This window comes from Vidua macroura, chromosome 13 (genome assembly GCF_024509145.1).
Source record: "Vidua macroura isolate BioBank_ID:100142 chromosome 13, ASM2450914v1, whole genome shotgun sequence".
Lineage (NCBI taxonomy): Eukaryota > Metazoa > Chordata > Aves > Passeriformes > Viduidae > Vidua > Vidua macroura.
Window position 1 is genome coordinate 2,870,854 of NC_071583.1, and position 25,735 is coordinate 2,896,588.

A 25,735-nucleotide genomic window follows, 5' to 3' on the forward strand; every position below is an offset into this window, starting at 1 on the left:
GGATGAAAAATGCAGGGTTCAGTGGCTGCCCAGTTATCACTATCGTAACAATTAGCACACTAATGAATCAGTCCCCAAATGGTGCTAGTTCTTAAAAAAAATTGCCAGTTATGGATGATTTGGTAAAAGACCACATAGATCTCCTGAACCATTTTCTCATTTTTAATTTTAATTTCCCCTTGCTTTGTATCTCTACAGATCTGTGTCACAAGAGCTCGGAGCTGCAGCAGGACACGTTGGTGCCCCTGGACACACTCACACATTTCCCATCTGCCCTCCACCTCCTGCTGCCAAAGGCAGCCAGGCCCCCTTCCCAGCACGAGTTCAGACATCCCTTGGAGGGAAAAACTGCTTCTGGAGTGACAGCCACCGTGCACAAGCCCTGCCTGTGCTGCTCCCAGGGCTCAGCTCCACGGGCAAAGTCGGGGGAGTGATGAGTGCTCTGAGTTATCCATCCCAAAACACTCCAGGATAACAGGATGACCTCCTTTTCAGAAACCTCAGTGCCTGTCTGGCAAAAAAAAAAAATCTCCTAGAGGAGGTTAAAATTGGGCATTAAAAAAAAAAAAAAAAAAAAGGACTCTTAAAAGGCATTTAACCAAAGAAATGAAGAGTGAAGAGCTACAGAGTCTAAATTTCATAGATTTGAAACAAAAGGAAGCAGGAGGAGAATTGCAGGAACAGGCACCTGCTGCCTTCAGGATATTTTCAGGATCTGCTCCACAGGGAGGGGCAGGCAAAGCAGTGGGAGATGGGAATGCACAGGAGGAGAAGGGCTTTGCTGTAGTGTCACCTGTGCTGGTGACACACAGGGCACCACAGAGACACAGCCACCTCCCATCTACATCGAGGTGATGGGGACAGCCAACACGGGGCACCCAAACTCCATAAATCCACACCCTGAGCTCATCCTGCAGCAATGCAGCCCCAGGGTGACCCCTGGGACATGAATTCATGGTGCCAAACCTTGGCTGTCTCATCTCAGGGTTCTCTTAACTGCCAGAAAAAGGATTTGGAGCATCCAGCTCTGGCTCCTGCTCTGAATTGATAACACGAGAAACCCAGAACATCAACGTCCTCACTTCCACCTCCTTACAAAGCTCCTTTCTCAAGTAAAAAAACTGCCTTTTTCATTAAAAGCCCTGCAGATTGCTCTCAGAAACTACAAGATGAGGAAGTTTTGCTCCCTGGACTGCTTAAATCCATCCCATCACAATCAAGAGGCTTTTGTGATGCGTTTCTGAGCAGCTCCCATTTCACCTCAGCTGGTGGAGTCTCAGTTCAAAGGCTAAAAACAGATGTATTCAACTCACCCTTGGTAACAGCAGCGTTAGGTGAGCCTGAGTCATTAGCATGCTTTACTGAAATAAATAAAAATGACAACCAAACAAACATGCAGGGTTGAGACAGAATCAAAAGAAACCATAAATCAACCAAAACAAAACCATGCCCCTCACCACCCCCCCAATTTCTGCCCCAAAAGAAAGAAAGGATGAAAAATATAAAAGAAAGCAGCAGATGAGCAACAGAGTTTTGAAAACGCAATGAAAATGCTTTAAAGATTTGAGTTATTCTGAAAAATACATCATGGGTGATATAATCAGCATTTCATCCTTGCTATCTATAATAATAAAAATCACTAAGTGTCCACAAAGAGAAATGTTATAAAATGTTCTCCATTCTCTTGATTCTTATTGCTTATTTTTGTTCTATTTCTTTTGAATGCAGTCCCTCGCCAGGCACTTGGCACAGAGTGGAGTGGGCAATGTCAAGCTGAGTTTACAGAACCCTTTCAGTTCATGCCTCTCATCTTTTCTTGGCCCAAGTCCTGTGGCTTTGATGACAAGATGGACACACTGAAGTGGGTTTTTGGGCCACTTCCAGGGCTACCAGCAGACAAAACCCATCTCGTTTTTCTCTAATCTCTGTGTGCATGTGTGGGGGACTGAACCCATTTGAAAAGCCATGGAGAGCAACATTTAATTTGGATGTTTTTCCCACAATTATTACCCCAAGATACGGTCTAATCAAGCATTAAACACACAAAGCCACTATTAATCCTTTATCTTTTTATCCCAACAAGAAAACTCTCAAAAATCACATATTAAACATGAGGGTTTCATTCATGAAGACAAAATTCTGCTTGGCTTTCTGGGCTGTGTAGGCCCAAAAGATCAGAGGTTTTAAGGAACAACTGAAATCCTACATTCCCCACACATCATTTCATCAAGGAACTGGAAACACCTCTTATGTTTCTGATGCTCCAGGCTGCCTGGAAAAACCTGGAAAACATCATCCTTCCAACCTCACTGCTGAGGCTGGACCAAACCAGGCCCTGCCCAGGGAAGAGGCAGCCACAAAGTCCTCAAAAGCCAGTGAAGTCCCATTGCTGGGGGACCTGCTGGACTCAAGAGCAGCAGATTTCCCTAATGCATCCTTGCCTTTCACTGTGGGGACAGCAGGAGGAGGGACAGGGCACTTTTGGGGTCTGACAGTGATGCCTTAGGATTTCAAATTTTCTATTTTTCAGATCCTGTACTGCTTTAGTGTATAACTCTGAACTCCATATTCAGTGTCAGCTTCTGTCTTCACATTTTGGGCAGACACAACAATTCCTCTCCAGGCCTGGCAATCAAGGACACCCGATTGTCTCAGGCCCCAAGAAATGGGAACAAAAGTGAATTGGGGAGGAGCAAACTGGGGGTAAATAACTTCATTAGCTGAAGCTGTAATTGGAGGATTAACCCCTGATATGTAAATTGACCAAATTTATAATTGTCTGGAAAACTCATGACCATTGGCCAGCTCTGAGAGGCTTTGGACTGCCCAAGGTGTGCCTATCAAAGGCCTTTAATAAATACCCATTTTATTCTCTCAATCTTGTCCAGCCTCTGTTCTACGCAGCCATCCCAAGGCATCAGTTCCTGGTGACCTGTCGGAGTTCAGCACATCCCTCTGGCTGCCCTGGCTGTCTCCAGACCCTGGCAGGGGGCTCAGGGACCTTGGCATGAAGTCAAAAACACCTGTGGCTTTGATTCTAGCCCGTGGGAGAGGTTGCCAACTCTACATGAGGAATTACAAGCCACAAGGGTTTGAGTAGTGTAATAGGTGAATTGATACAGGGTGAAAAAAGTAGAATTTTGGGACTTTTAGAATGTGATTCAGGGGTACGAGATGGAGGGATTTGGGAGTGTCCTGGCCTTCTTCTCCTTCTCCTTGCCCTCCATGTCTTGCTGTGATGGTGACACTTTTCTATTGGTTTAAGGTAGAGACACAGCATCTGACATAGGTGATAGGTATTGGCACATTATTGTAAATATAAATACATGTAATTTCTGATATAAAATGTAGACACCACCCAGCAGGGCAGGCATGGCTTCTTTACTAGATGGACCTCAGCAGGTCAGAGAATGAATGTTATAGATAAGGAAAAATAAACAACCCTGAAAATTCGACCTTACGCATTCCAGACTTCTTCGGCTGCACGGGCTGGGGAACAAGGACTTTTACACTCTTGGGGTCAGCCCAGCATTGAGACCCCAACAGCGACCCAGATGGGACAGGTGAAAATGATGGCATGGGATGGCTGCCTGGAACACAGGCTAGAGCAAGAAGCTTTTCTCAGTGAAATTCAGCCCCAGGAATGAGGTTAATAATGCAGGAAACAAACTCAGCAAGGTGCCCTTCGTTGAGAGAGCCAGGGCACACATCTGCATGCACTGCTGCCTGGGGAGCTCAGAAACCAGCAGCAAACCAAGAGCTGAGCCCCACACTCACAGCGGGAAACCTTCAGCGTCATCGGCATCTTCTGCACGATGGTCCTGAGCCTCGGGAAGGCTGCAAAGCAGCAATAGTCACTCCTGCTGTCACTTTCCTCCACGTTGGCAAAGTAGAGATCCCCGTTCAGGCTCATGGAGACCCTTTCATCCTGTGGGATGTGCTGCAAATCTGGCAAGGAAAAGTAATTGTGAGGTGGGAACGACACGGGGCTGTTTCACCAAATGCTCCCCTCATGTGCCTTCCTTCCAGATACAGACAGAGAATGAAACTCTGAAGCAAAAGAGGCAGAGAATCCAGCAGAACACATGGGTTATTTAAGCAATATTCGGTATACAAGAGATAAAAAATATTTAATTTTATATATATATAAAATATAATAATTTATACCTATATAAATGGTAAGGAAAAATTGATAATGAAGAACAGAGTTATTCTGCTTCCCCAAAAGCCAGAAATTCCTGCAGAAAGCAAATGCTGCAGAACAACAGGACAGAAGCCCACCAGGAACTAATTATATAAACCTGGTGGATTATTTTTCCCTTAGTACCATAAATCAATCATCAATTTATGGAAAGAGGAAAACAATGATGATAACATATTGACACGTGATATCCTCTCTCCTTTAAATGCAGGACTCCTCATCACTGACAGGCTCAGCAATATAAAAATTATTTGATATCTCATATTTAATGAGATGCTGTGTCAATGCACTCAACAATTTAACTTTGGGTCATGTCAAACCAGATCTCCACCCTCCATTTTTTAATTTTGTTCTTCAATATTCAGATATTTCTCCCAAGCACTTGCACAATTACAATTCCTGTCCATGACAAATCTGCAATGAAGCTGCTCTGAAAGACAAATACTTTGAGCCCCCTTGTATGAATTGTGCAAAAGCCATTTACTCACCAATATTCATCCAGTAGATATGCAAAGGGGGGATGCCTTTTGGGGGGTTGCAGTGCAGGATCACAGAATCCCCATGCTCCACATCCAGAGGCTCAATTTTTTCTTTGGGGAATTTTGGTACACCTGCAAAAAAAAAAAAAAAAAAAAAAAGCAAAGATGTTTCCTCTATTATAGGTATCTTTTGAAATTTTGCTTTTTGATTTTCCCTTGATACAGTTTTAATAAAATATTTACTTTTCCTTCATCCTTTGCATTCTCTACCTTTAATACTGATTTAATTTACACAGAGGCGCAGAGTAATGATGAGTTTTACTCAGAGTAGGAAATCCCTGCGTTCTGCGACACTCAGAATAGGAATCCCTTCATTCACAAAGTTCTTGGAGCATCCTATCCAAAGCCAGGCACTGAATGAGGATATTTAACACTTGTTTGTGATGTCCTGTGCTTTGCTTTGGCTTTATTTTAACAGAATTCTTTTCAAACACTTTCTTTAGCTCCTTTGTGCAGTCTGGAAGGGACCACTCAAGGCCAAAGGGTCCCTAAGGACAAGCCTGGCACCGAGGGCTGTGCACTGGTGGGGCCCCAGCTGCTCCCAGTGATGCCTCAGGTTTGAGCTTTTCTATTTTTCACATTCTGTGCTGCTTTAGGGTGTGGGTCTGGATTCATATCAGGGGATGGCGAGCTCTCTGCACAGAGCAGGGAGACAAAATAATTCCTTCTCCAGCTGGGCACCAAGGACAAATGAGCCAAATCTCAGGCCCAGGAGCACAAACACCGTGGGCTGGAGAGAGAAAAACAAGCAGGATGGGAGTGCCTGGGCTGGAGCTGGAATGGGACAATGAACTGCAAGGTGCAAATGGAGCAGAGCTGATCCCAGTGAGAGCCCCCGGGAGCGCTCGTGCATTTTGGGACCATTTTGGTTCCTCTTGGCTGCAGCCCTGGCTGGGCTCTGGTGCTGCCCAAGGTGGATTCATGGAGGAGATCCTTTGAATAAATCCCTGTTTTATTCTGTAGCTCTGCCCAGCCTCTGTTCTCAGCCAGCCTGCACAAGGCCTCAGCAGGAGATCAGAGAGCAGCCTGGGAGTGTGGAATGTTCTGGAATAAAACATGTCACCTAAGGACTCACTGCAAGTCCCTGCAGGTGAGGACAGACATCAAGCTCCTGCCTGGAGCTGTCCCAGCTCTCCTCCAGCTCCAGGATCAGAGGAAGGCTGGTGTGAAGCCTCTGTTGCCTCCTCAGGCATGGAAGATCAGCCTGGATTCCTGCAGGCTTGGAGTGCAGGGATAGGCTTGGCACAAAGCTCACAGGGCTGTACCAGAGCTGTTCTAGCTGGGCTTAAATACAGAATAAATGGTTAATGGATCAATGTTTCATCACCCACAGCATCTGATGCCAGAATTTTGTTCAGAGCCTGATCTGTGCTTGGCACACCTGGGGAAATTTGGATGCCCAAAATGCCACTGGAGCTGATGTGGGAAAATGGGGAGTAGAGCTGGGCTGGAGCCCACCCCAGACCAAAGGAGGCTCAGCTTGGAGATGATCCCAGGGAAGGCAGCCTGTAAGATGGAACCACTCCTTGAAGGAACTGAGCTAAGGCAGTTTCAGGGCTGACGTCGCCTCCTGCTTTCATTTCAGGCAAGTTCAAACTGGCCAAAGTTTCACTTCAGACCAGCATCAACCAGCAAAATGAGCAGCAATTAAACAGCAAAGGATGGAGAACGTCCTGGCTGTGCAGAGTCAAACTGGCACAGCCAACATCACCTCCCTGGTGATGACAGGGAGCTCTGAGAGCTCCTCCACATCTTGAGACATCGGGGGTCCAGCAGGGAATCTGCAACATCCCAGTGCAGGAGGCAAAGGAAAGGAGAGGGGGAGAAATGCAGGGACAGGACTCCGAGGACATTTCACACATCTCAGGATTAGTAAACATGAAAAGAAGCAATCACTCCAGTGCTGACTGCCTGAATGCAGACTCTGCAGAGATTTTATCTCCAGGAGGGTTATTAATAGGTTAGGAATTCTTAGGAGAGGAGAAATGCAGCTAATGAGCATCACCCACGCTGTAGGTGAAATTTCAGGTAAAAAAAAAAGAGCTGCATATTCATATCCAGTACCTTCAGCAACCTGCACTCTTCAAGCCCTGGGAAATACATCTGCTGACTGCACAGGTGGAATATTTTCCAGCAGGAAAAGGCCAATTCCTTGATCTAAAGCTTATTTATTCCCCAAAGCACGTCACTCACAACAAAACTTGAAATAAGCTGGATCAGGGAAGGATAAAGGGATTTCTGACCAAACCAATGAGATCAGCAAATGGACTAATATGGGATCGCTTATTTAGGACATTGGAACCCCTTGTTCAAACCCATTTTTTGCCTCATTTAGCAGAGCTAAATCTGGGTTTCTGATATCCCAGCTGGGTGCTATAACCACTGGGCTTCTCAGTGAATTTCTGTGGCCAGTAATTACAGAATTATACAGAAATGTACTGAGTCCCACCAGGAGACAGTGACAAGTCACAGTCCTGGTGTCATTAGCTGGCAGCACAGATATTCATCTCCAACGTGGGGCCCAGATGTTGGCAGCTGGACTTCACTGGGGGAAGCAGCAATTTGACCCCAAATGTCCTCCACCTCCAACAAGTACTTGCACCACAGGTGATCAGGGCGTTTGGGTCCTTCCACGCTGTTTTTTGTTGTTTAGTTCACCATGAAAAACACTGAAAAACTTTGATTTTCATCCTCATAATGGATGAATTGGACTGGTTTAATCCCTGAAGCTTTACAAGAGATGAAAACTCATGATAAATTCCTAAGCCAAACCATCTGACAAGCATAATTTTTTTGCTGGGGTCCCACTGGTCTCAAAGACTAGAAAAAATACCTACTTCTGAATTCAGATTTATTCAAAATAAAAAGCTTCTGTCACATTAGACTTTGCCTTTTGCACATCAATCTTCAGGACGTCTATGCAGGCAATATTTTGGATATTTTTGCAGGGCTCCTATGCTCCAATTAGAGGATATTCCAGAATCAATCACCACTGATTTGTGGCTGATCACAGAAACTATCATAGCTGAGTTCAACTCCACAGCATCACACAAAATGAATTGCACCATGGAAGTGTTTGATATTGTACAGAGTTCTCAGTGCAGCACATGGCCACTGAAAAACCCAGCTGATGTCCCTGCAGAGATAGCAGTGACACTGTTCCATCAATATTCCATGGAATCCCCCCCACAGGGATGTGATGAGAGGGGATCCAGCACAGCTCCGGGTGCTGCTTCCCACATACCCACGGCACAGGGGAGAGCAGAGGGATTTAGGGACTCTGAGAAAGCCCCAGGAAGGCTCTCACCACACACAGATCATGGGGTGTGAGTGGAACAGCCACGGGGAACTTGGAAACCTGCACTCCCAACTCCAGCTATGGAGAATCTCCTAAAATCCCACCGTGACGCCTCTTCAAATACTCCTGGGAAAGGCTTCGCTGACCAAGGGTTTTTTCCTGGCGAGGCTGCACTCAAAACCAGAACTGAAGTGCTCTGACAGTGTGTGAACCATGGAAACAGAAGATTATCAGTGGCCAGAGTCATTTGTGCAAGGAGTCAGGATCTGTTTAATCCCTGGGGTGACTCAAAGTTCAATGACTGAGCTGTGCTTGAGACCAGGCTGAAGCACCAAATTTGGGGGGGCTGGGAAAAAATCCAGAAAGGAGCCTGAGTCTCTCCTCCTCATCCCTTCAGAAAATGCAGTTTCTCAACCTAAAGCAAACAGGAGAGAGACCAATACAGTGCAATAGAAAGGCTTAATTTGAGTTTAGCAGAAATAGGGATTCAGAATACAGCAAGCAGAGCTGGGAACTCCAGTCCCCAACACTGCTCCAGATTTACTCAGAGATCCATTTAGGACACCTTGTCCTACAGCTCAGTTTTTGTCCTACTGCTGATTACAGTGACTTCACACTGAAACTGCATCAATTATGGTAATTTATTCCAGTTTGTGTGAGAATGGAGCCCATTCCATCAGATATTTTGCATGTCTTGGGGTCAAGTGTTGAGAAATTGAAGAAGGAAAAGCATTTCTCCAGGTAACTTGTCCTTGAGATCCCTGTGTCTTGTTTCTGCCAATATCAGGTGCAAAATGGGAGTGAGTTCAGGATGATAAATCAGCAATTAGCAAATACATTGTGAAATTATTGCAGAAAAACATCACTGTAACCCAGCTCTGGCTTTATAACCTTCCCAATGGATTCTACTGAAGATATCAAGGAGAGTTTAGCCTGATCCATCATGGATAGTCTCATATTTTTCCTTGCAAATAAACCCTCAAAGGATGTAAAAGTGAGGCAAAGCAGAAATAGTCAAGAAATTTCTATAACCTCAGAATTTCCAGCTCCTTAGACACTTAAATTAGTATCTAATCATGATTTTTCATACAAGATCTGTATCCTGTACAGCAAACAGCCCAACATTTTAAGGAATCTGAACCATGACTTGCAGTCCCTGATGTTGAGCTGCACTGAGTGAAGCTTGGGAAGTTTCCAGGACTCATCTTCGTGCCTCAATTGATATTCTGAACCACGGAGCAGGAGCAGTAGTTAAATCTGTAATTTCCATTGCAGCCTTTGAACTGTTTATAAGATGTGACCCTGCTTGTTTATGGATTTTTTAAATTGCTGCTTTAAATTGAAAAAGTTAGCAAAGCCTGGCTATCAGGAAGAGTGTGGCTGGGAGTCCACTCACACCTGAAGATGTGGAATGGAATCAGTGACAGTTTTTTTTCTGTGACAGTGTCTGTTATCATTTTCAAAATGATGGCCACAGGCAAGAATCAGAGCCAGCCCAATGATTTAGGTGGCCATAGGTGAAGGTCACTGGCTTAGGACGCAAGAGGGTTAAATTTCATCCCCATCACCTGCAAAGTCTCAGTGAATTGCTCTCTTTTGTTTTCTCTTGCATAAAGTCTACACCGAAGCCTTCACAAATCTGAGGCCTCCTACTGCAGTATCAGCTCTGTATCTTTTACTGATTTCAGGATATTCACACCTGAGTGTGGCTTTCTTTGGGAATTCTTGCACTAACATCACATCAGAGCACAGCCTGCCACGGGAAAATTTTACATTCAGCCAATTTTTCCATCCTCAGGTCTCTGGTCTTTTGGAGCAGCAGCTTTAGAAATACCAAGCATAAATCTTAACTCAGTCTGCCGTGAAGAGTCTTTTACAGCACAGTTAATTAAAGAAGTTTAAACTGTACTTCTTCTCCTTCCTCTGGCATTGGGCCTGCTCACTAATTCAGGCAGCAGATTCCCGAAATGCTGGAGGAGGGGAGCTGAAGTCTGTGTTCTCACCATTTAAATTCATTTTCATGCTGAATGTATCTTGTAACAATCTGGCCTTTGTTAGTGCTGCAAACACATCGAGATCCTCAGAGCCCATTCTTCCTCCTCTCCTTAATGTCATCCTACATAGGGGAGGTGGGGTATTTTCATTATGTAGGTGAGATTTAATGATCATTTCTGCTGACATTTCCATTGCTTCCCTGGAATGACTACTGTGAGTAAACACTCTTTTGTTCTCCTTTTCAGCAGCAGCCTTACAGACCCAGTATTCTGCTTCTGCAGTGGAAATGTAATTTATGAAAGAAACTGCCCTGCTCTGCCTCACTGGGGTTTTCTTCCCTTCCCTGGCACGGTGACTTTGCCAAGGAGCTTTACATCTGACTTGAATACAGCTGGCACAGCTCTGCCACCTCTGCATCATTATCATGAATGCACGGAGTGATCTCACATGCACCAGTCTGTGCTCCAAAACCTGGGGGTGAATAGAGGTGATTTATCCCCAGCCCTGCCGTGGCAGGCTCTGATTTACAGTGGATCTGTGCACCAGCAGCTCTTTCACTGGGGCACAGTTGTAGAGCACTTTAGAAAATCAAAGGTGCCTTCTACTCCTCTCTGAATCCTGATTTCATTTGCAGCTTTTACATTGCACCAGTAAATGAAAGAACTGATGGCAGAAGAGTTCTAATAACAGCAAATGTGCTTCAAAAGATGTGTGAGTCGGGTAAATCCCTCTAATACATTATCTGTACCATGTCTTTTTCTTGCTGGGTTTAGGAATTTGCATATATTAGCACTAAAATTCCTCTTGCTTTTGATAACACCATGTTTGTAACCTCTCCATAAATTTGTTGCCATCCACTCCCAGTATATTTAATATCTACTTAAGCTACTCTAGACCGTTCTTCATTAAAAGCAAAAAATCTCCTCTCTGAATACAGATCCAGTAATCACAAATACAGACATCAACTCCTTGTTTTCCATCTTTTTTTAGTTCAGTAGCAATAGAGTAACAGAATATTCTGCTGCTGGAGGTACAAACATGACACTGAGCACTTTAATTCCTCCTAGGTAATGAGTTTGAGATATTTTGCTTAAGAGAAGTTGTATTAACCCCACTGCCCTGGCCAGACTCCAAAGTGAAAAACCATGTCCTGTCTGGAGTTAAATTGCATCACTCTCCTGTCCCTGCCTGAAACTCCAGCTGCTGTCAGCTGCCCTGTCCTACCTGTGGAGCCTGAGGTTCAATAAACCTCAGCTCAGTGTCCTAAAGCTTTCTGCAGTTCTCCTCTGCTCTGGAAAGCTCTTCCCTAAAACAGCTGCAAGGTGGCGGAGACAAAACCACAGAGCAACACCTGGAATGCTGCGAATTCCTCACCCAACACCAAGCTCCGGCATCAGGGATTACTGTGTGGCACATTGCAACATAAAATAGATTTCCCAAAGAAAAAGAAATCCATCAAGCTGGATGGGAGGAAAAGAAAATGTGTCTTTTATGAGGAGCACTCGTAAAATACATTTACATGGCATCATCAGCAGCTCCTTCCCAGGAACCCTCCCAGCCCTTGCAATGTCTTGTTTTCAATGTGCCCACAGCACCACGACTCTCCCAGCCCTGGCTATGCCTGGAATGTTTCTCAGGATTATTTCCTATGCTGAAGACAGGACAAAAATGTTTATTCATGTTTCTCATAGCCCATTTCATCTGCATTGATCTGCCAGAAGTGTTTTTTGTACAAAAGCAGCCACCTCCTGTCACTGTGGGGCTGAGAAGGCTGTGGATGCATCCCTGCCACATGGATTCCACCTGAACATGGAGCTGTCAGATATTTGAGAACAAAATACCGTAGGAGCTTGGAAATGCAGGATCTAATCTGAAAAAATCCACTGCACTGCTGCTTTTCTCCATCTCTGACACTGAACTGATGCCTCAGGTTTGAGCTTTTCTATTTTTGACATTCTGTGCTGCTTTAGGGTGTGGGTCTGAGCTTCATATCAGGGGATGCTGAGCTCTCTGCACAGAGCAGGGAGACAAAACAATTCCTGCTCCAGCTGGGCACCAAGGGCAAATGAGCCAAATCTCAGGCCCAGGAGCACAAACAGCGTGGGCTGGAGAGAGAAAAACAAGCAGGATGGGGCTGCCTGGGCTAAAGCTGGAATGGGACAATGAACTGCAAGGTGCAAATGGAGCAGAGCTGATCCCAGTGAGAGCCCCCGGGAGCACTCGTGCATTTTGGGACCATTTTGGTTCCTCTTGGGTGCAGCCCTGGCTGGGCTCTGGTGCTGCCCAAGGTGGATCCATGGAGGAGATCCTTTGAATGAATCCCTGCTTTATTCTGTGACTCTGCCCAGCCTCTGCTCTAGGCCAGCCTGCACAAGGCATCAGAACTGCATCATAAAACCTGCTTCAGGTTCTCACCCTGCTCCAACATGGAGCTGGGAGAGTTTCTTGTTCTTTCTACTCCCTCTGGGAAGATTCTCCTTCTGATTTTCCTCTTCTCATTTAGTATGTTTCAATCCTGAATTTAGAACCAAAATGTGTGCTCATATTCCAAACCACAGGTGATTAAATGGATTGGTACAAAGCAGCTGTTTCAGCTTTGGGACACAGTTGAATGCTGAACCTGGCTAGGCTGGGTTAAGGGTTGGACTCAATGATTTTAAGAGGTTTTTGCCAACCTTAATGATTCTTTGATTCTATCCATAAATTTCATGCCACTTCTACAAACCTGGTCCTTAATCCCTCATCTCCCCCTCTTCCTTCCTCTGTGCTAATAGTGGAAGCACAAATTTCTAGGATCAGTACTTTTCCCTGCTTTATTTTTAAGCTTGTTTTCCATTTAGTTCCAGGGCTTTATTCTTTTCCCCATCAGTATTTATCCCAAACCCTGAATGCTGCTGACATCAGATTAATGAACTCACAGCTGATCAAATCGCTTCCCCTGGAGTTTTCAAACATTTGCATCCGTTGCTATTTTGCAGTAATAACCTGTGGGAGTTGCTAGTTCAGTGGTCTGAAATCCTGCATCCAGATTTGGTTTCTGTCCTCAAAATCAGGAAATAAATTAGATTATTCCAAGAAGAAAACACCACTTTCTTCTTTGAATGTTCACTGAATAACAAGCAACTCATGTTTTGTCATGCACCACCTCAGTGAGCTGCTTCTTTCCCATTAATTTTGAGGAAAGATAGTTCTCATTTTAATAATAAAATAATAACCACAAATTCAAACAAAAAATAAAGCCCTTACTTGGAACAATCAGCTCAATTTCCTCTGACATGGCAGTTCCCAGCACGTTGGATGCAAAGCAGCGATATTTCCCTTGGAAATTGTTGATGATTCCCCGGTTTTGGATCACAAAAGTTCCAGAGTTGTTAGATGCAACTATCCTCGGGTCAGATGATAAATCAAATGGTTTTCCATCCTTAGTCCAGTTAAAGCTGGAAAGGAAAAGAAATGTTACAGTGGGCAGGCCCCAGGACAGCATTTTGGTATTAATGAGGGGTAAATATCGGGCCAAGGGGGTTTTAGCAAAATAAAAGGAAAAAGTGGACGTAAGAGGAGAGAGCTGAATGGCAGAGTGACCACTGTGCTCCTCTGCCTCGTGCTGCCCCTCGGGCACATCCCTCCTTCCACACACTCTGCTTTTCTTGGCTGTGACGTGAGACAAGAGCACAGAGCTCGGAGCAAGGGCCGTGACAGACAGAACATCTGGGACAGCCGCGCACCGACAGCACCTGCAGCTTTGCAAAGGCTCTGGCTGCAGTGGAATTGCTGCTTTGGAATGGCAAAGATCCACGAGAGCTTTTCCCACCCTCCACCATGGCAGACTCAGAAGAACCTGAGGTGATTCCATTGAGGTTCTCCTTGCCATAGATTCATTTGTAGTTTTGATGCTGCTGGGGGGTGATTTTGAGCAATGCTGTTCCTGTACCCACAGTTCTCAGATGGATTGAGGTTTGCCTAACCTGATTTAAAATCAGACAGCTGGGAATTACAGTGTATCATCAATTTAGTGGCAGATGTACCTTTCTTTTTGGTTTTAAGAGAATAAATAATTAACAAAAAAAAAAAAAAGTTGTTTTGGTACTTCACTGGTCTTGGCAAAACTGCCTTGCTCCAGGATGGAGGGAATATGGGATCCTTGCTCCATGATGGAAGGAATAGGGGATCCCCTCACCTAACAGGCACTACCACATCATTTAAATACACCAGGAAACTTTTCATTGATGCACTGACAAACAGTGGGACAAAGGGAATTTGTTATCATGCTACAAATCCCCATTCAGAGCTCAATTAAAAATTACCAAATTGCCTTGATCTAAATAAAAGAATGTCTTTTAGAGTTTAAATTGTATTGCAAAGAAAGAAGAAGGGAAGGATTAAAGGGAAAAAATGGCATTCAAACCAGCTATTAATTTAGCCCAAACACCATCCAGTGGTGAAAGCCTCTGGAGGAGTTTTTACTGTTATTATTACACTCTTGTTAATCACATTTTCATTAAAAATCTTTCTCTTTTCCACACTGGTGCAAAATGCACAGAGCTCATCTTTGGATATTTATCTGAAGAACTCCTTCTGTGTCTATCTGTACCATCACCACGGCCCTACTGATGTTAGGTACAGACAAGGCATCTGATAAAATGCAAATGTGGTGTTTGAATACACAGTTTAATGTGTTTGGGATTTTTAGGGTTGCTGTGGAAGAAGCAGAGGAACAGCTGGGCCCCTTTGATTACCATGACACTGCCCATCTTTTGCAGCACAACCCAGACAAGATTTTTTTTAAAAAACCACGGGGTGAATTTGGCACGTGCCAGAGAAATGAAACATCCCCCAGCAAGGAAAACCATGTTGATACCTATTCACAGGGTGAGGGGAAGTGATGGAGCAACAAAAGCTGAATGGCCTGAATGGGAAGCCAAACCTTAACCCCACTGAGGATGATGAGCAGGTTTTTGTGCAGCAGCTCCTGACAGACACAAAAATGTCTGGCAAAGGTTAAAAGCAAGCTCAGCTTCTGTTTGCTTCTCCGAGCAGTACTCACGTGGGCTGGGGGTTTCCTCTGGCTTCACATTTAATGGTGAAGTCCTCATCAAAGGGGTAGGCAACCTGGGTGTGGGATTGTTCCGTGATGCTTGGAAGCTGGGAAACTGAACACAAAGAGGAATTGGGTTAAAACAGCATTCCAGCCAAAATGGGCTCCCCTTGAGTGGAGAGGGACAATGGCAGGATTGCATTATTCCTGCAGAAAGTGAGGCTTGCCTTGGGAAAAAGGTGATCATCTCCTCCCTGGCATGGACAATACCCTCTGGTCACTGTCACTGCCTCCGTGGCCAAAGAGAGGCCTGGCAGAGGGACAGTGCCCACCCTCACTCCCCTCCAAACCCACCCGGGGCAGAGGGGAGCTGGGACCACGCCAGAGCCCAAGCCAAAGCACGGGGCTGTGGCCTGGCAAATTGATTCATAGGTGAAGCCAGCCACTGGATTTAATCCAGACTCAGATGCACACACACGAAGTAGCAAACTGCTGCCTCCATCCTGGCTAAAACTGCCAGGAAAACCCATGGACTGCAAGGCTGGATTCATGTCTGCCCCGGGGTGCAGCTGCACCGTCACGCACCGAGGCTGCACAAACTTTTCGCTTTTTCTGAGGGAATTAAAGTGTTGCAAAAGCCTGTGTAACAGAGGAAGGAGAATGTTCCCGGCAGTGGAGCTGGGATAATAGGATCACCCCATTGTTATAAACAGCCAGGAAGAGAATTAAAATGCTCTTTGGGTGCTGCTTTAAGTCGAGGGAGCTGAGAGCTGGAGTGAAACGCGGTGTCTTGTCATATCCCATGGTCTCAAAGCTGAACACTTCCAAGCCCACCAGCTCCACTGATCAGAAATAACTTTTTATTATGAAATAAAATGCTTCATTACAGCTAATTAAGGGTTAGGTGGTTCCCTGGGGTAGGTTCATAAAAGCAGTGGATGCCCAGTGGATGCTTTACAGTCACAGCTCCACTTTGGCTTTATTGAAACACAAGGAGCCACTGAAGTTCCTTCCTGAAAAAAAAACCTAAAAACCTCTACCTCCTAATGAAAATATGGATAGTTTTACAAAAATATCCTATAAACCTGCTTGGTTGGCTTCCTCTTTGCAGCCACGGCTATTGGCAGGCTCCAGAGTGCTAAGAGCTCATGGCAGATCCACAGGATGCCCTGAAACTGGCCCATGTCCTACTCTGAGACCCTGAAAAGAGCTTAAATTTATTCTTCTTTAGGTTTACTTCTTTATTTTACCCTACCATAATTCACAAACCCTAATATTGTTGAGTTTTGCTTTGATTTTTTTTTTTTTTTTTTTTTTTTTTTTTTTTTTTTTTTTTTTTTTTTTTTTTTTGCAGTGGAAACAACAAAGCAAAATGCAGTTTTCAACACTCCTGGTCCATTTATGTCTGAAAAATGCAAAGCTGGGGAGGTCTGGGCTGTACTCCAGGCAGAGGGGTCCTCTGGCTTTCCTTGGATTGTTCCCTGTGAGTCTCATCCCATATTTTACACGTGTCCTGGAAGCTCATGATCCATGTAAAACAAGCAGTTTGAATTCCTCCCAGCCGGCGAGGGATGCAGGAGCTGCTCCCCGGGGCAGGGCACGGAGTGTGAAATCCTCCTCTGGGGACCAACACTGGCTCTGAGACATCCACCTGCTCCTTCCCCAGGCTGGAATGGCAGCTTGCACCACATGGAAGGAGGGATATAGGCACATCAAACAAGCTTCAGGGGGATTCAGAGCCAAAATGAGGAATTGAAGTGAAGGACAAACCCAAAGCCTCGGAGCTAAGCGTTGTGTTGGATGGCAAACACCAGAGAGATGTTATTAGACAACTTTACTGCTCCATTTAAGCAGGCCCAAACAGGACAGCTTAGTTTTTGATCAGACCCGAATTTCCCAAAGGCCACATTGTGGCAAGATTAAATTCCGAGTGGAACACAACTGGAAAGGAGGATTTAGTACTTTTCCTTCAGGGATAGCTGCAAAGGAATACCAAACAAAACAGCAAAGTGCACAGCAAATAGCTACAACTCACCTGATAATGGTATTTCAATAGCTGCTGCCAAACTCAATACAAAGAAAAACAGGCATATGGTGATGCCTTTTGTGCTTAATAGCATCTCCATCACTCTTCTGTAAACAAGGAGTCCAAACAGAATGAGAGATACCTTATGCTTCCGCTCACTGTCACTTCAAATCAGGCACAGGGATGTGAGAGTGGGAGTCTGGTGAGGAGAACAAACAGTAATATTAGCCTGCAATATCAACCTGGGTCTGACACAGTTATACAATTAAAGCAATGCCTCAGGTTTGTGGCTGAATTGCAATAAATGGTCCATTTTCCTCTCGCCCCATCCCCTGGCTTCAGGAACAACCTCTATTTAAATTCTAACAAAGAAACACATGCACAAAAGTACAGCTCTACTGTAGCACAGAAATATGATTATTTTTTTGCCATTTGGCAATTAAAAGTAAGGATGGTTTAGAACATGGTGTATTTGTAATCATTCCAGTTCATAAATTTTTCTAATGAGAGTTGTGTAAGTTGGAAAGTAATGTAACAGATCTAATGAGAGAAATTTGGTACACTAATGACCTTGTTCATAAATCTCATCTGTCTTTTATCTTTCATTTATGCTCAAAGAAGGACATAATCTCATTTAGTTCATTACTAGGAACCAGAACATGAAACCTTTGCTTTTTCCCCACAGTCCCAGAACTACTCTACGTGGGTTTTACACATTCCATTGGACATCCTTAGGTTCTGAATTACAAAGTAAAAATGTTGTGCAGCTGCAAAAAGGAGACAGATCCAGCTCTAATGAGAATTTAAGTGAAATTCACAGAGAAGTAAAGGGGAGAATTCTGATTTAGATGAAACATCAGGAAGAAATCCTTCCCTGTGAGGGTGGGCAGCCCTGGCACAGGTGCCCAGAGCAGCTGGGGCTGCCCCTGGATCCCTGGCAGTGCCCAAGGCCAGGTTGGACACTGGGGCTGGAGCAGCCTGGGACAGTGGGAGGTGTCCCTGCCCATGGCAAGGGGTGGGAGAAGATGATTTTTAAGGCCCCTTCCAACCCAAAGCACTCTGGGATTCTGCAAAAGTGGGTGCACAGAGGATTCCAATCACCAACTTCATCCACAGCCCCTGAGTGAATTATTAACCAGCACAAGCTGTGTTTACCTGTGCACCCTCTGACAGGGCTAAGAGACATCAGTCCCAGGAGAATTTAGACCTCAGTTGTCAGGATAACAGTGAAAGAACAATTCTGAAGACAAAGCCACTGTGCAGGAGCCATGGGCCCACCAGGCAGCCCAGGCTGGCATGGCCTGGCCAGCTCTGCCCCACGGCAGCGAGCCCACGGGCAGAGCTCACCAGGGCAACCCCTGCCAAGCTGAGCCTGCCTCACACACAGCTCTTGTATCTTTGCACATCCCAGCCCGTTAATCCAGGGATCAGAAAAGCAATCCCGGGATCACAGGAGCAGTTGGCATGTGGGGACAGCAGGAGGTGGCTCTGTGGATGGTTGTGCTTGCCCAGCACAGCTGGAGCAGAGGCAGAGCTCAGCCCCTCCAGCCCATGGGGGTTTTCTCCTCATGGCTGCTTTTCCCTACAAACAGAGATTTTTCTCCCCCAGCACATTCCCTCTCACATCAGCTCCAGGATGAGCACAGCGTGTGCTGTGGCCCTCCCTCCAGGATGAGTTGTGTTCACACCAGCCCACGGAAACTTCCTGGAAGTTCACATCTGTGAGACCAAAATCCCCGGCTGAGGATTGCAATTGGCCAACGAGGGGCAAGCGACAGACACCATAATCACATAAGCCTCATTTGTTTAGAAATGAGGCTAAAAACCAGATGTCTTTTAAGTATCTTAGGCCTGGAGTATTTGCTGATGGAAGAAGCTGACTAATCTGCTTAGTGCCCCGCTCTGCAGAAGGGCACTGGAGGGGACAGGGACAGGGGACAGGCTCAGCTGGCACCCCCAGGCTATCCTGGGTGTAAATCAGCCAGAATCAGGCAAAGCCAGTAGTTCTGTTTGTGGCAGATATTCCCTCAGCTGGAGCTCTCCTGGCTCTGCCTTTTGAGCAGCAGAGCTTTCCAAAGCTCAGCCTGCCCAAACCTGGGCTGTGTGACAGCACAGGGGACACACAGGACACGCAGCAGCCCCAGCCAGCAGCCACCTGATGGCTGCTGTCACTGCAGGATGGGGCTCTGCCCCTCCTCACCTGCTCCTGGCACACGCTCAGCCCCAGATCTGTGTCATGGCAGTAAAACAGATGCTCTGACAGAAAACCCTCTGGATGCAGAATTGCAATTTAGGCTCATAAAAACCTGAGCAGCCTTGCTGCCTGCAGATGGTACGTTGGTGGCAGCGAGAGCCTCCTCTCCCCCATCTGCTGACAGCTCTGGGGACAGGAGCAGGCAGGTCAGGATGCCAGCCAGAGGCAGGGGAGCTGGCACTACAGGAGGTGTGCAGCTTGCTAAGGTCACAGCAAGTTTCGTTTTAGATGAGTGTCACAAAGCATTGTATAAATTCAGATTAAATCCAGGAAAAAACACAAGAGCACAGCTCGATTCCTTAACCAAACCAATTAGCTCACACCTTATTTATTTTTCTTATTTTTTTTAAATGAAGTGCCACAGCAGAGCAGCAACGTTCCAAGTAAGCAGGATATCCTTCATCATGTGGCACAGCCCGACTTGCCTCTGCAGGCTGCTGTAATTAGTCGGCCTGTCTAGCACCTCACTCCTGTTCCCTGGCTTGAATACTAATGCTGGGGGCTGACAGCAGCAGCATTTGGAAGCAGGCAGCACAGGGGGACCAGCAGTGATGGACTTGTGCACACCCAGCATAAAATTCCACTTGGGAACCTCCCTGCACTGCCTTGGACCTGGGCTGGCTTATTGGGAGGGGATTCCAGGAGGTGCAGTCCTGGGGTGATGGGAATCAAGCCAGAGGCTCTTTGCAGAGATATTTACCTTGTGACAACCTCCCAGCAAGATAAGCCTCGTGCTCCTATGTCTCCCATCCCTGGTGGAGTAGCAGAGGCTGGTTATGGAATGCCAACACCTCACACACATCTCCCCTGGCGTGCCCCACTCACTGCTCCCTCCTCTGTGCCCAGCAGGCAGCCAGGTGAGGCTCATCCTCCCTGCAGAGGATGGGCCAAGCTCTTCACCTTTTTAAGGTGACATTTAGGCAGGGCTGCCAAGCTTTGGTGTTTAGGATGCCTGTCACGCCTTTGGCTATCCCAGCAGGCCTCAGGTGAAACTGCAGAGATCCTGATTAAATCCCCAACCTTCCCTCTCACCTCCAGCACCCAAAACACCCCGAGCTGCTTCCTTAATGAGCAATATCCCCCAGACAGCCCATCCATCCTGCCTTCAGACACAGCCACGCACCCAAACTCCAGGCAGCACAATCTCTCACTCCAGCGATGATTAAACTCCAAAGCCAAACTTCTCAACGTGTGCCAGCTCCCAGCAAATGAACAATTTCGCTGCCTAAGTAATTTGGAGAAATGACTGAGGGAGCTGTGCAGGCACTTGGCAGCCGTGGGCAGGTTTTGGTCTCGCTGGTGCCAAAGCACAGCTCTGTCCTTGGGGTAGGACAGAGCCAGGGACCCACTTGCAAAATCCTGACCTTGGGAAAAACATCAGCCCTGCTCTCCGAGCTGGGTCAGGCCCAGAGTCCTGATTTTTACAGAATTACAAAATGGGTGGGGTTGGAAGGGGCCTTAAAAATCATCTTCTCCCAGCCCCTGCCATGGCAGGGACATCTTCCACTGTCCCAGGCTGCTCCAAGCCCTGTCCAACCTGGCTTTGGGCACTGCCAGGGATCCAGGGGCAGCCCCAGCTGCTCTGGGCACCTTGTGCCAGGGCTGCCCACCCTCACAGGGAAGGATTCCATCCCAAAATCCCATCCATCCCTGCCCTCTGGCATTGGTAAGCCATTCCCTGTGTCCTGTCCCTCCATGTCCTTGTCCAAAACCCCTCTCCAGCCTTCTTGTAACCCCCCTGCAGGTACTGGGAAAATTTATAAGGTCTCCCCACGCCTCCTCTTCTCTTTTCCCCCAGGAATTCCACATCCTCCTTTGCTCTCACATGGACTCTCTGCAGCACCACTTGCACCAGGGATGGGGACACCAGATTCCCAGGAAAACCTTTCTTCTGCACCACAAATGAACAGGGATTGCTACAGCAAATGTTACATTTGCAACCCCTCCTCTCCCTTCTTCTTCCCCCCTCCTCCTTCTCTTTCTGACTTTCTATTTGCTTTTCTCTGCCTCAGGCTTAAGTCAAGTAATTTGAATTCACTGCAAATACTTATCTGTAGTTCCTTACCTGCAATTCATTATTTACTGTTCTGTTCAGTTAATAGTAAATACTGATTGCTCTAAGGACAGCTCATTTGTTTGTTTAATGAGCTGCCTTTAACTTACACTGAGCAAATCTTTCAAACTATCAGGATTTCCAAGGAGCAATGGAGTTCCAGATTCTTTTATTATATCCCCTTGCTTCCAGAAGGATGCCATAAAAATATTGGACAACCAAACAAGAAAAAAAGATTAAATTTCCATTTATCTCATCAACCTAGTGAACAATTTTCTCTGCATGTAATTACTGCATTAAAATTGCTCATAAATAGGAGCAGGATGACAGCCAAAATTCCCAGATTACTGGTCTACCGCTTCCAAGAGAAATTATAATGCACTGCTAAATATGGCATCAACGTCAGCTCTTTGGTCCCCTCTTCAAATATTCCTTGTTTAAGTCCTGTACAGTTCAAATCTTGAGGAAAGTAATGGATCCCCACAGCTTAACACTGGTGCATCCCTTGGCTAAGCTTTTCATTTGCTAGAACCAGGTTTAATTTCTCAGTGACATGGATGTGTCAGGACTGGTAAATATTTGTAATTAGAAATTACAGCCTCCCCTGTGGCCCCAGTTGTGGAACAAAAGGAAAAAAAAAAATCTGGGGGAAAAAATATTTTTGCTAGGAAGAAATAAAAGTTTGGTTGTTTAATGATTCCCCACATGGAATTGTTAATTGTTAGAACCCTAGATACTGAACATTTTAAATTTTCTGTATAGAAAAACACAGACCCTCAAGAAAACACTACATTTAACCTGAAGCTATAGAGAAGACTTCCAAAATTAAATAATAAAACTAAGATTATAAGTGTATAGTTTAAATGGAAGTGTGTAATATCACATAATAGAAAATTTAAAGTTTTAAAATATAATAATAGATATAAAACTAAAATAGACGTTTTAAAATAATAACTAGTTCTTCTTCTTCATAAGTTTAAGTAATATTTTATAATTAAACAAAAAAGTCCACATTACGAGACATAAGCAATTCATTAAGTTAAAAGTAAAAATAATTTAAGCGTCATTTCTTAATTAAATAGTTTTTCCTTAAAAAAAACTTACAGAAATAAGTGCTAAATCATTTTATAGCTTGTGAATAAAATACCGTAAAACTCACAACTTATAAAACTGTAATATAAAGACGAAATAATAAACATCTAAGTCCAAACACAAAATACCATCTCAAGAACTGTCAATCCCTACCCTAACACCAAAAAAAAGAAAAAAAAAAAAGAAAAAAAAAATCAACAGTTACTGTAGCACAGGGGCTCCTCTGCAAAGCTTTCCAGCAAGTGGGGCATGGAAAATTCACCAGGTAAGGAAAGGAAATGTGCTCCAAAAGTGGAAATGTGCTCCGAAGTGTTCCCAGAGCAGCTCCCAGCTGAGGGACGGCAGCCCTGGGATCCAGGCTCACAGAAGGAATCCATCCCCTCGGAGCTTCTCCACACCTCACTGAGCTCCCTCCTTCACCACTTAGCTGGGAAATGTGGAGGTTCTGCTGCATTTCTGCTGTAAATGTACTGCCCCAGCACCAGTTTTTATGCAGCTCTAGATTTTTTTTTCCCCCTGAAAAGCCCCCAAGGTGCAGAGTCACTCAGGAGTTTGGAAAAGAGAGGGAATATTCATAAGGAGCCCATTTAGTTCAGGTGTCAGTGTTAGGCATTGCTGTTCCCCTAAAAGCTTTTGACATCCCAGTGTAAGTACCAGGGAGGGGGTAACCTTCACTTGACTCCTCCCCAGTCACCTATTTTGGGATGTTTTCAGTCCTTAAAAAAGCAGCCCATGCATATGCTGGAGGTGATTAAAATAATCACCCAAATCAGAAAGCTGCTCTTCCTTCCATGGCAAAGTGTTTCCAAACCCACTGCAGCACACAACAGGCACGGAGATATTTTTGGTTTAGATGCAGTTCCACTCTCAGGAGGTTTAGTGAGAAAAGTCCATGCATTATTTATCTTGCCGAGGACTTCGTAAACATTATCAAACAGCACATCTAAAGGAAAAGTTTTCAGTGTAGTTACACAACCTCAGCATTATTTCACAAAATTTTATGTGTTTCAACTGTGATTGCAACTATTGCACCTTCCCAATTTTGTAATCCATCAGCCTTCTAAATTCCAAACCAAAAAACCACTTTAAAAATGGAATTAATATAATCAACAAAGGAATATGTATGCGAGGCTGGAGCACAATGCAGCAGTAAAACGCTCAATTCAATAAAGAGCACAATATAATTAATTTCCCTGGGCCAAAGTTTTAAGGAATAAATAAGGAATTTGGGGGGCCAGCCTGCCAGGTCCTGGCTGTCTGGGAGAGCAGGTCAGCCGTGGGCTGGGCAGGTGACAGATAGTGCTGTCCCCTGGCTGCACTGATGCTGTGTAAACCCAATTTCTGGTGTCTCTGCTGGAGATCTACCCTGAGCTGAGGGGAAGCAAGAGGTGCACGAGCATCTTGGAATCCAAGGGTGTGACCCCAGGAAAAGGCAGCCAGCACCAGCTCTCCATTCCCACAAATAATCCCTTATCTGCTCCCAGCTGATCCCAACAAAACCCTGACGTGCAATCCCCTCAAGCCTCATCAGATCACAGCCTATGCTCTGAAATGGTTGAAAGGAGCAATAAATGATTTCTCCTGGTCATATCTCTGCCCACATAATGGCCCAGCACCTGGAGAGCTGATTTAATTGGTTTTGTCCATCTGGCAGCTGAAGCACTGAGCACAAGGACCACATTTCTTGCAGCTTTGCATGGCTTTTACACACACACAGGGATGGAAAGATGAGGAAATGGGGTTTGTAACCTGCAAAGACACTCAGGAGCCCAGCTTTGCCAGCCCCATCAGACCTGCTGGAACCTCGAAAGGCCTCTGAACAGCACTTGCAATAAAGACTCCCAAGAAAACCCAGGGTGGAAATCAACACCTGCTTTAGCCTCTCCATGGCCCAAGGAATGAATGTGAGCTGTGGCTGGGCTGTTGCTGATGACGGCCACCTCATGAAACTTCAGTGATGACATTACTGACATGGCACCTCCCAGTAAATTGAGATAACCAGCCACGTGGTCACTCCTTCCAGCAGGAGCACACAGACCTGCACCAAATTCTGCCCTGATGGAAGTCCTTAAATAGGTGAGCAAACACCAACATCTGTATTGATCTGAAGAGAACAGCTGGGAAATGGGACAGCAGGTCACCCCACAGTGGCTCAGAACAGAAATCCTCCGTCCTCCTGCAGCTGTCTGGGGACTTTCTGAGCCAGATCTGCTCTTTAATACCAACAGGTCTTTCCTCCATAAATTTAAGTATCTTTTTCTTTTAATTAATTGCTTCCCTGCCCATCCTCACTGCACATAAAACTGCTCCTTCTCCAGTTCATTTCTGGACTGGGTTAACTGAGCAGCAGCTCTGAGCACTGAGCCACTACAGCAGCTCCTGTGACAGACAAGTTTAGGTCACTAGACACAATCTTTTCCTGAGTGGAAACTAATCCATATTTTTACATTCATCTCCTTTAATCCTTCTTCCAGTTCTACTGTGGCACCAACCTCTCTTTCAGGGGAAAATCTGGATTTAATGTAGTGTACTTGAGGTGTGCGTACCACATCCTGCAGCACAATATTGTGCAGACTTCTGAGAAACCCACAAGTATTTAATTAGCAAGTTTCTAGGGTATTTAGAGTGGAATTAAACGTACCATGTGTAGGAATATAAAAAGGTAAAAGACTTTAGAAAGTGCAAAAAGGCCCCAGAAAGTAGCCATAAAGCTGAGAAAGGCTGGGAAATTTCTAAACCTTCTCATAGGAAGCTAAGAAGTTAAGAACCAAGTGAATACACTTATATTTATCATAAGGAACAAGAAAGAACTAGAACTTACTGATAGTTCAAGATGTGAAAAGTCCTAGATGTATGCTTTGCAAAGATAAAGTTTCAATCTTAAATAATGAATTATTGTGTATTGTTTGAGGTTCATAGAAGTCCTTTTGTTAATGTTAAAATTTTAGACTGTATTCCTTCACTGGACTATAAAGTGTACTTTGCATGACTCCTGTACAAGTCACCATAAAATGAGGGTCTGGTTTTACATATGCATATTTACAGATGTAAGAGCAGCCTAATCCCCGCACTGTGTCTGGCTTATCCCCTTCACCTGAAGGCTTGGCCACACATCATTCCTTTTTTAACCAATGGAAACACAGGAATTACTCCAGCACGAGGAGATAACGCTGTAGCAGAGGAATGCCATGACCTACAAACACAGAGTGACCATCATCCTCCCTGCTGGTCACAAACCAGCC

General features: G+C 45.2%; 1 protein-coding gene across 1 annotated transcript in view; it reads right to left on the reverse strand.

Moving 5' to 3' along the window:
- CHL1 (cell adhesion molecule L1 like) overlaps positions 1–25,735 on the reverse strand; it is a 98,032-nt gene that overhangs the window by 39,623 nt on the left and 32,674 nt on the right. The window contains exons 2-7 of the mRNA XM_053989270.1: positions 17,104–17,293; positions 15,078–15,183; positions 13,280–13,470; positions 4,690–4,812; positions 3,778–3,948; positions 1,314–1,361 (exon numbers count right to left, since the gene is read on the reverse strand). Coding sequence (XP_053845245.1) covers positions 1,314–1,361; positions 3,778–3,948; positions 4,690–4,812; positions 13,280–13,470; positions 15,078–15,183; positions 17,104–17,194 — 730 coding nt within the window. The 5' untranslated portion in view covers positions 17,195–17,293. The remainder of the gene's footprint in view (positions 1–1,313; positions 1,362–3,777; positions 3,949–4,689; positions 4,813–13,279; positions 13,471–15,077; positions 15,184–17,103; positions 17,294–25,735) is intronic.